At 44.8% G+C, this 11,708-nt stretch overlaps 1 protein-coding gene across 1 annotated transcript in view; it reads left to right on the top strand.

Moving 5' to 3' along the window:
- T265_04563 (hypothetical protein) overlaps positions 1-9,022 on the top strand; it is a gene marked incomplete at both ends in the record, with an annotated part of 13,270 nt that extends 4,248 nt beyond the window's left edge. Inside the window, one exon of the mRNA XM_009169338.1 lies at positions 7,823-9,022. Coding sequence (XP_009167602.1) covers positions 7,823-9,022 — 1,200 coding nt within the window. The remainder of the gene's footprint in view (positions 1-7,822) is intronic.
- Positions 9,023-11,708: the final 2,686 nt, after the last annotated feature.

Raw genomic sequence — 11,708 nt, 5'->3', positions numbered from 1 at the left:
TTTACAATAAGGCTTTCAAATAAGTCATGGTTGTACGGCAGTGAAGCATCGGTGTTGAACACTGATGTCATGCTGTCGATGATGATGATGATGATGGTGATGATGATGATGATGATGATGATGATGATGATGAAGTAGAGACGACCCACAAGCAGCCAGTGCATGACTTACCAACAAGGCATGAAGGCCGTTGCTAGTCAACTCAGTCATGTTAGTAACTGCTGCCTCCCTGGGTGGGATCCTGGGACAAGACATACCGGTGTTTAGTGACCCTAACATAAATGGCCTTGCTTCAAACCTGTCACCTTCACTGTCACTCCCTACCATACCGGACAAACAGAATCTTTTGATGTCAGTGGACTTATTGGTCCATCGCCTGAAATGCGTGGCTCTCATTCACTCATCCTGCTTATCTTCTGTGAACGGGATTGTAGCATCTGGAATTTCTGGACCTTGGTATTCGGTTTATAGCTGAATAACCGACTGACTGAACTTGACCTGACAGGGCGGAAAAGACTCGTCTTGGTAGTCGTTTTTTGCCCACTAAGGATGTCACTCAAACAACTAGGTCGATGTAGTTTGAGGACTTATTCCACTTCCGTGTTCGTCGAATTTCCGTCGTTGTATCAGCGCATCGCTCACACGTTGCCTCCACCAGACAAGCGAGTTGCTTCGTGAACGACAATGGCCGGTTTCAGGCATATATGGAATATCTTGTGCATACGACAGCCAGCCTTTATCTTCATACAGAATTATAGCTCATACCATTAAGTTTGGGCCAGTATTTCACAGTCACCATAGTAATCGCGTATTAATAAACCTCTTCTTTTTCATGGGGTAAGAGGCTATTTCCTCCAGAAGAGATGTCACATCCATGGTGAGCAACGTGACTCATTCATTTGAATCAAGATGAGTGCGTCCACATACCGCTGGTGTACAAGGACATTGCACCCAAGTGGCGAGAAATGCAGGTCATAACTACTGACTTCTGATGTGTATCTGTCGCGTGTGGTTTGAACAGTACTAACATTTTTCCAGTTACATATCTTGGATTTTCAGGAGCACATAGTGAAGCATATGTAGTGGGAATCCAAATTATGTTCAGTTCTACAGAGGATGAGAATCTTAGTCTCGCAAGTAATTCACTTGACCACTACCTCAAACCTCTATTATTAAGGTAGATTGTAGATATTTTGTAGACTGCTAAGAATCATGAAACTTGTCCTGCATGATCCATTTGAAGTAGGCATACATAGTTTTGCTGTGGAGGGACCTTGGGAACAATCAGTCAACATCAAAGCAGTATTTCAATATTACCACCGCATATGTCATGAGTATTAATGTTCGCATACAGGAGCAAGCAGGACAGCCGGTGGCTCTTGTTTGTACACTGGATTTCCTCTGCATTGATGTGTGCTGTCTGTCAAAAACAAGCATACATAACGCATGTACTGTGATTGGAATGACTGCCATCTCGCTTCGAGGTTCCGGCTGCGCACCCCTGGCAATGCGCAGCCCGCTGCGGCTGGAAATACCGGAGTGGGTACTGTATTGAGCGACCGATCGGAAGCGTTTCCTTTTGGATACCCGTTGATAATCGGCTCTGCTAGGTTCGTTTGGCAACGTCTGTGAGAGGATGTCGAGAAAGTGAAATCCATCACAACCTGTTTATTGTGTTTGCTTACGTCCCAACTGACCGTAGCTCTGAATCCGCCATAGAAAACCTATATGACGCTATAGGTTCTCTTTTACACCGGACTCATATCGTTGTTGTGCTGTTGAAAGAACACTTAGGTGGGTAGACTAGGCTCTGCTGAGGCCCAATTAGGTGGCCGCCTTGGAATGGATAGTAGAGCATACACAACGAAAATCTTCTACTCTAGATGTGTTGATCGCAGACTATCCCTTTGAGGCACCAATTTTGGAAGAGTAGAAATTGCTTGACGAGGTAGCGCCCACCAACGAACCACTTCCGAATCCAAATTGGCCACACTGCCGTCAGTTACCGGTGGTACGGGTCGATCACAGCCTGCCGCTCCTGGAATACCAGCGTGAACTCGGACCATGCACTTGTACACTGCTGCTTATCATAGCATTTTTCGGGTCTACGCAAAACGCACACACCTCGCTTAGCCATTGAGAAGCTAATGGACGAGGAAATCAAACGAGACTTTCGGAACCAGCTCCCCGAACGCCTGCACCCCATATAGGAGATTAACGGTCACTGGGAAAAAATATCCAAAGCCGGAACCACTGTTTGGGGTTCGACTGATCCTCGGGGGTATCTTGTTATCAGGGATCGAGATGGCCTCCCTGGTGTTCAGCAAGGCAGAATGTTTGGGTCTCTGGGCACAACACTTCTGAGAAAAACCTCAGTTGGCCTTTTGGTACCTCCAATCAGGGCTGTTAGCCTCCAACAGAGAGGTGGCTTGGGAACGTGGAACCCCCTTAGCCTCCGAAGTGTCCGAGCGTCATCCTGCTCCTGGCCCTGACGACCATATCCGTTTTGTTCAAGGATGGTGGCGAATTCTTCAACCAAGGCCTGTCTACCCTATTTTTGTCTATCTGGGAGATAAAGTCCGTTTCAGATAATTAGGGTGCTCATTTTCAAAGGGGTATTTGCCGTGAATGTAGCAATCACAAAGGTGTCAGCTTGATTATCGTTGTATTTAGGCTCCTGTCGTCACTGATTTTCCTTCGTCTTACAATTGCATGCGGCTCCTCGACCCGCGAGCATCAAGTGGAATTTCGACCGGATTGAAGTTCCATCGACCTCATCTTCACACTCTGTGTGGTGTTAAAGCATCACCACATGTACAGGCGACCCACGGTCTTGGTCTTCCCTAATTTCATGAATGGGTTTGATTCTGTCAATCACTCAGTGATGCTAACCACACTTGCCCAGCATGGTATGCCCCAGAATCTTGTGAGCATAATGTAGTCCCTATATTCACATACTTCTGGGCGTGAGAGTGGTATCTGACAAGGGTATTTACTCCTTCAATTCTTGTTCGACTTCGTCGTTGATGCCGACGCTGGGAGGCTTTCAAAACCTTGGTGTTCAAATCGTTGCTGGTGAGAACCTTGACAGTCTGTAGTAAGCCGATGAAGTCACCCTTTTATTTGCCGACCAAAGGGAAACACAAGTCCACTTGAATAGATTGACCACCGTCCGACTATCTTTCGGCATGCGCCTCGTACTTTCAAAGTTCAACATCAGTTTCGGCCCTGTTGTTGCTGTCTCTGATGATGATGGTGAAAAATGGTCACCCTGTGCCGCTCTAGAATTACACACAGAAATAACAATTGCCGTTGACTCTGAGGGGCAGCACTTCAATGATATACCAGTACATACTGACAGTAACTTCCAGAAATGTCTGCTCAGTCGGTAGCAGGGCTGCATGCAAATAGACAGAGCAGAACGTGCCAGCGAACTCCAAACCACTATGCAGGTTTTGGTTTATGAATAATTGGCATTTCAGGATCTCATCGAATGCTACAAACTTTCGTGAATTGGTCACATGCTACGAATACCAGAGTATCGTTGACCGATGAGCATAATGTATCCCTATATTCACATACTTCTGGGCGTGAGAGTGGTATCTGACAAGGGTATTTACTCCTTCAATTCTTGTTCGACTTCGTCGTTGATGCCGACGCTGGGAGGCTTTCAAAACCTTGGTGTTCAAATCGTTGCTGGTGAGAACCTTGACAGTCTGTAGTAAGCCGATGAAGTCACCCTTTTATTTGCCGACCAAAGGGAAACACAAGTCCACTTGAATAGATTGACCACCGTCCGACTATCTTTCGGCATGCGCCTCGTACTTTCAAAGTTCAACATCAGTTTCGGCCCTGATGTTGCTGTCTCTGATGATGATGGTGAAAAATGGTCACCCTGTGCCGCTCTAGAATTACACACAGAAATAACAATTGCCGTTGACTCTGAGGGGCAGCACTTCAATGATATACCAGTACATACTGACAGTAACTTCCAGAAATGTCTGCTCAGTCGGTAGCAGGGCTGCATGCAAATAGACAGAGCAGAACGTGCCAGCGAACTCCAAACCACTATGCAGGTTTTGGTTTATGAATAATTGGCATTTCAGGATCTCATCGAATGCTACAAACTTTCGTGAATTGGTCACATGCTACGAATACCAGAGTATCGTTGACCGATGAGTTGTTTTTTGTGCTGAATTCAGTGTTTTAGAAGGAGTGAAGAAGATTGCGGAAGATCCAGTGGTTGCAGGTTGGATATGCCCTCCAGGATAAGGTCCGCGCAACCCTGCCTGCATCTAGCCATATGCAATGCAAGATCTAACATCCGATCGTTTCTAAGAGTAATCATGCTACTAGTTTTGTATCCAGACAGTCTAACCGAGCTTTGAGAGTACAGGAACGTGCGATGGTTGCCGTTGACCAGCATTAAACCCTTTCACTTCAACACCCACACAAATATCAATAACGTCAACGTGATAAGCCGTTCGAAAACACCCTGCCATGTAGCCGATGGATTCAGTTCTTGACGAAGGAAACCTGATGAGCATCAAGAAGTCCGAAACTGGCAATGGACTACTAAGGAGTTTTAAGCAATCTTATGATTAGTACGTCCTGTCAATCTTTCATTTCAGTTTCCAAAAAAAAATAGGTGACGCCATATATCACTACATTCTCAGTGAGTGTTGAGCATGGTTGGTGTAATTCTAACAATCCACAAGAGATGCATCCGGCGCAATTCGGAAGCTTGTCGATAGTTAGAATGTTTGTGGTCAATGTATTCAAGAACTTGTTTTGTCACGAATCTCCAGGAATCGGAGTCTGCTCCTGGGGGATGGCTATTCTAGATTGCATTCGCAACGAGACAAAATGCAGCCAGCTAGCGTTCCCGTTTACTGCACTTATCCGGTATCTGGTTGAAAAATTGGCGGAATATGCAGTATGCAGCTTTTTTCTCTACAATCCACGGTTGCTATACCATAGACAAGATAGCCTTTCCCTCATACGCGCACGCCAGTCTAACACTTGAGCACGAGTGAACGGTGCCATCTGCCGCTTCCCCTATGATGAACATAGGTGTCGTTTATTCACGTTATACAAGCCTAAAATCAGCGGCTGTTTGTCATACTTGTTGGCAGTAACCATCGATGGAACCCACTACACTTTGTTAAGCTGTTTCAGTACGCATACCGCATGCTACAGGATCCAGATGCATGAAATCGAGAACGTTCGAATGTTCATACATTCAGAAGAAGCGTCAATACTCTTACAACATTCGGATACCGCCAGCCCACATATAGCCATGGGACATAAAAACTGCAACAGCGGTTTTTGTCGTGCATTCAATATTACATCCGACCATCTACTACCTTTGAGTAGTCCAGACCAGTTTTAACGTAGGAATTGGCACTATTTCTTTCTATCTCTCCATCCGGGAAGACCGTTTCAACAAAGAAAATCTTTGGTGAGGTCTCTGGAAGTGAATCAGGGGATTTGAAGTTATGAGATGCGATAGATAAAAAGTGGTCGAGGTGGACTGTGTTTCGGCGAAGACTGCTTCAGTGTATCGGTAGAGATTCTCTGGTATCATTTCTTCACCGACCTGCAAGGAGACCATTTCAACGTTGGTAATGGCTGGGTGAATGTGTGACAAATCTGACAGCGTGAATGATGTTTGAATGAAAGTTAGACTGAATGGGCACGTGTACGGCATGTTTAACTGTTCGTCCACCGAATGTGCTCTGGACTAGGAGTGGAGAATACAGGATTGTTTTCAGTTGTGGTCTTTCACTGTTTGTTTGCTTCCATTGATTTTCGGACAGTAGTTGTTTACATCACTTGGATTCGCACATCGTTTTGAATAGTCTATCGAGTGCAACCAAGAATGAATATTTTCAGTAAATCAGTTTATCGTAGAATCTGTTCTGAGCGTCCCAGTGAATATACTTCAGGTGAGCATATTGTGTACGGAATATAGCTGAAAATAACGTTTTCGAATAGAGTGATTAGCCCTTTGGTAGATTGCTACTCTGACGGTGATTATTCTCGCGTTTTCTATGATTCCTGTTCGCAGCTCATTTGCATATGAGTTCTCGTTTCTATTCAACCGTTTCTGCGTTCAAATGTCCGTTAGATTTTAGTTTGTCTTTTTTGAGCCGATCATTTGATGTGATGTAAACGGGTGCGCACTTGCCCGATATCCCGGGATGCAATGGTTTAAGACAGTCCCAATATTTGCGTGCTTCCCATGTCCGAACACCGTCTACCGAGATGAGTGTTGTTTTCTGTGCCTTCTTCAGAAATACCTCGTCGGGTCATTTTTTACTCGTAGCTGTTGATTTGCTGGGTCATCGAGTTTGTCGTATCCATTTTATGAGTTATCGAACTGCTTATAGACTATTTTATTGTCAAACTCACCTCTTAAAGACCCAGAGCGCCACCTATTTTGTCAGGAGCTTATTAAACCACGGATTGGTTGAAGCTTTGAGTGATCTGGTTGTTCGATTTCCCTGAGGACCACACTTGTATGGCGTCTTGCGTCTCGCATGGGAACAGGTCTCTCTTCTTAGAAGTGTCAGCTGTTTGAAAGCACCGCATGAACGAACAAGCTCGGATTTGTCTCGTTATCCTTCGTGCTACTATGCCGAATTGTTTAGTTGTCACGTGGATAAAAACTGATAAACAGTGAAATTTTCGGTAGCGTGTCTTTGACAGTAGTTCACCGCCCTTGTTGTTTAAACCGTTGATGTGGACAATTACTCGATTGTCCCCCAGATAGACAGACTCCTTCTACTACGCACTGCTGATGTCACTTCGATTGGTGGCGAAACGTTTACAAACAAAATGTCAAGCTTAGCGAACAGAGCAACAGTCCTTGTTGAGAGCTACTGTAGCACCTTACTGCTTACTTGGTTAGCCTCTCCTCACAAAAGTCCCAGCTGTGGCTTGGTGAATTCTTGTAGGTCGTCATGTTCTCATCACATTAAAGAATCTAGTAGAACTAGTTGTGACCCTCTTACCCTAAGAGTTAAGAATTGCGTACTGAAACATCGCCTTAGAGAGTAAACTGTTGTGATCAATGAAGGTTCGGGGCAGTATCGTGCGTCTCCCTGACCAAGCTAATTTAAAGAACTACGCACAAGGTGCTGTGGGTTGTTATTGAGGTGCAATCCCGTGTATCCTATTTCCAATTGATTACCGTATATTGGAACTGAACCTCTGTTTAGCCTTCTTTACTACACAGTACAGCAGTGTATATCGACGAATATGTTGTTATTTAGACCACGTGCTTGCTTGATTGCACGTTATGATTTGGCCAGATTGTTTTGCCTACAATCATTTGTACATATTTACCCTTTCTTTACTGACTCGGTCATCTAAACCTTTTTTCAGATTGTCGGACCTGCCGACGGTTCTACCCTGCTGACACCCTACTACGATCCTCCTGTTACATTACTATCACGCTCACCTCTGACTGTGTATATTGGTTGAATGAACTCCGCAGCTGACCGACATTTGGACTTTAGTGACGATACCACTGTACTGAGAGTACGTTATCTGAAAGTCCTTCGATCGTTGGCCGGTTCCGACAGACCTGTTCTACTGCACCTTGCGGACTTGGCCGAACCTGTTCGTGCCAAATTCGACTGTTGGTGCCCAGCGCTGCTGTTATCGCGAACTTCGGAGTCTGCTGACGCCAGTGCGGACGGGGTTATCTGTGTGCAGGAATTGGAAACGCCTCTAGGAACATTGACCAAGGCGCGAATTCGAGAATCGGACTTAATAGCGCTGCAATTAATATCTCCCCTAGTGGCCGTCACCGAAAATGACCGATACGCCAAAACGCCGAAGTGATTCACTAACTCCGGCAGATAATTCACCAAGCCAACCAGAAAAACGTGCTCGTTTCGAGGACGTGCTTGCCAATAATTCAACGTTGAAGGATGATTCAGCGTTCATCTCGAAGAGTTTTTGTCCGGAAAACATGCATTTAGTCTCTGTGCTAAGTAGTGATTCGCGTTCGAATTGTCTGATCCTTCACACCCGTTTCGAAGATAGCCCAGACAAAGATGGTATCGTCATCTTAAAGAAAGCGCCTTTTCCAACCGATCCAAAAGTACTACAACAGAGTAAGCTTGTACACAAGCTTCTTGCATCTAGTGATCATTCAACGGAATCCGAGGTGAACCCGGATCCCAGTAATCCTACAATCACTACGTTTCCGTGCTGGCAGGCGACGTCCATTCTGAGTAACGATGTCTACCATCGTCTTCTGGTCACAGCCGGATTGGAATCACTTAATGAGGTTGATATGACTGTCATCCATCCTGCTGGACCTCACCATTTCAAACGATATACAAAATCTGGCCGCCACATGATTCAAGAAACCCCGGAACTGTATTCATCTGTAATCGTCCCTTTTCTTTCCAAGACTCCACGTGATCTGAGTTGGGTCGATAATATTCTCACTGGCAAAGCGGAGCGTGATCGTGTCTTGTTTACGACCGACCTAAGTGACGATTACGGATTTACCCTAGTTTTGGACTACCGCTGGAATGAAAAAAGAATCCAGGAAATGCATTGTTTGGGCATTGCTCATGATCCCCAGTTAACGTGTCTACGTGATCTGCGATCAACGCACATCCCCATGCTCAAGAAGATCCTTGTAGAGGGACGTCGAATATTGTCCCAGAAGTATTCTGCTGATGCCCCAACTCCAGGACCGATAAGAGAGGATCAAATTATGGCCTATGTTCATTATCCGCCCACATTTTATCGACTTCACGTGCATTTTGTCCACGTAGACGCGGCGGATGATGGTGGCACACGAACTGGCCGTGCCCACCTTCTTGATGAAGTGATCCGCAATTTGGAGTTAGATGGCAGCTACTACGCTAATCGCGTGTTGACCATTTATTTGCATGATCAAAGTCCTATGTTGGAAGCTGTGCAACAGTCCTTTGCCAATTCGACTTCAGAACATATTGGTAGTGAGAATGTGCGCAGTGGAAATTCGGCTTCTTGATGCTATTGGTTTGATACACGCTTGTCTTTTATTCATGTTTGGAATTTCCTGCATGTTGTTTGCTTTCGTGTTTTTGCATCCCAAATGGTATCCAATAAACTGTATAGTTGTGGTTTTCGAAATTGTGATGGAGCAGGTAGTTTGTGATACGCCTTGATTGTACAAAAATGTATGAGCTGCTGTATGAAACACCCGCGAAGTTCTGAAACTTTGTGGCAATATTGCACTATGCTATTCACCTCTCCAAATCTTCTTTGAGCAAAACTGCGGTAGCTATAACGAACGTGTGACAACTGCGCGGTTCTTATAGCTGATAGTCATGATGGTTACTGAGTAGAGTTTTCGCCCAGTCAGGTCGTACTGTTCGGTTAGCTGTTCAACTACGTGACCTACTTTAACTAAACATTTGTTCCTGTTTCAGATCACCATAAGCTCACCTTGTAGGCGAAGATTGGTGAGTGATTTACGGATAACAGTTCAATTTATTCCGTGCTCCTACTTCAAGATACTGTGATACTGACTTCAAGGAGAAAATGCTCCGAGGAAATCTTCAGAGAGAGATAGATGGGATGCTTCCATACCAAAGTTCTGTTCATCCGATTCGAAACGTATCCTCTCTGCATGTGCAAATCCCAATACAAACTACATAGCCTGATTATGGACACAATGTATAATAGATTCGCCATTATTGTTTTGGGTGTGTTGCATTGTGCATACGGAGTAGTGTTCCCCGTGTAGGCCTTTGTTTAAACAAATTGACACGGTTGTGCAACAGTGAAACACCACTGTTCCACACAAGCGTTACTGTACATGCTGACGGCTTCCGGAAAGCATCTTGTGATGCCAATTAGACTACCTAATCAGTTATTTAGAGCAACCAACAAATTCTTTAAGGTACCACTCCGCAGGATGTTTGAATGTAAGGTGAGGATGAACAGTGCGCTCCATCTTGAGTTTTCTGACCAAGAAAATGTTGGTCTGAAGATCCTATAGTGGGTTGAGGTCAACCATTGAGACATGATTGACGCAGGTAAGACGGTAGGTTTTACAATGAATGAGGACTGACGGAAAAGTGGTCCACGAGCTACTGCTAGCTACACAACGTCGTCCTTGTCAAATTAATGTGGATTGGATTTCTAACAATGTCATTCCGAGGTAATCATCCGGCAATTATTGTGGCGTTGTTGTTATGGTACTCTGACTGACCTGCGCGCCAACAAAAGTCTTGGTCTGTCCTGCCAGAAATCCAAACATAATACAATGTCTAGACATCTTAAGGATTGTAGTCGGCCATAGATTGTGTACCTCTTGGGACGGCTTAGCTTCGCTACTTTCTTTTGGCACTGACATTTCTGTTGAATTGTTTTTAAGATGTTATGAAAAAAATATGGATGCCCGAAGGATAATGTGACGATTTTTCTCAAGATGGCTGACGTCATGACAGCTGTGTCTTCCCTCTGTTGTTCTGAACTAAGGCGCGGGTTAGCACTAGAGCAATTGGAGTTAGTTCTACCGAGGTTGCGTGCAACTCAGCTAACACAAAGTTATGGGTACATATTTACTCTCTTCGTGGAAGGATGCAAAAAGCGCGTGATAAGTTGTACGCAAGATAGTAGTTGTTCAGGTCGTCGATGATCCAACTCACCAGAGCAAGAACCGGTCAAACGAACTTGAAAAACTATGCTCGAGCTTTACCAGGCTGGTCACTGAAACTAATTAAAATCCGCACATTGTTTCGCCATCACCGTACGCAAAACCGTGATGCCGTATTTAGTAAAGCGACTGACCGTTTAGAGGAGCACCCACAGGGTCCACAAGTCCTTCTTTCGTGTAGGGAGTCTCATTTTCGCTGCACTCACTGGGTGTGAAACGCTTTCATAACCAGAGTTTATTTGAAGAATGGTTCGTTTCACTATTCTACCATTGTTCAACTGTGTTAGCTTTGATCCCTGTTACTCTCTGACCCGTTCTGCCAAGATGACTTTAGTGCTGACATTCGAATGTACTTAACAGGGCTCACCGCTTTTTCAGTAGTGTAGTTCTAGCTGCATTGGCTCACTTCACTGACAACATCTATTGGATACTCCATAGCTGATTTGTTCGCATGTATGTCGTCTGTAAGTTGAGCCAATCTGTGCTAACTTTTCTATGGTCAATTCGTCACTCACTCAAGACTCGCAAAAGCTGCGACACGCAGACGTTTTATTGTTGACCTCACCGGTACACTTCATGTATTTTTAACCGAATTCCCCTTTGTTCATACCATAGTTATGAAGACAATTTGACCTAGTCATCATAACTTTTCCCAGTAGTGTATGGTCTACAGAATGGGATCTAAAAACCATGTATAACCAAGTATTCAAAATATGCTCGGTGGAAATCCTTGGCCAAGTCGCCGGAATTTTCTGGCTACGAACACAAACAGCCTTCCGTATCCCAATTTTACAACACAAATGCTCTCTGTTTCGAGTGGCTGTAACGTAGCTTTGTGTGCTGACGGAAAACCCGGCTTAATATTAGTGAGGTCCAAAGCTGCATATGCCGTAGGATAATCCAACACCACGATTGTTCCCTGTTTTCTGTCTTAGCCATGTGAACGATTTCTCTTGTTGTACGGGCTCCCTTTTTGCAAATTTAGCAGCAAGGTGAAACAGGTTCATGTCTCCGAAACACCGACGGTATTCGG

This window comes from Opisthorchis viverrini, assembly GCF_000715545.1.
Source record: "Opisthorchis viverrini unplaced genomic scaffold opera_v5_77, whole genome shotgun sequence".
NCBI classification, from domain to species: Eukaryota; Metazoa; Platyhelminthes; class Trematoda; order Opisthorchiida; family Opisthorchiidae; genus Opisthorchis; species Opisthorchis viverrini.
This window is presented reverse-complemented; position numbering and strand designations above follow the sequence as displayed.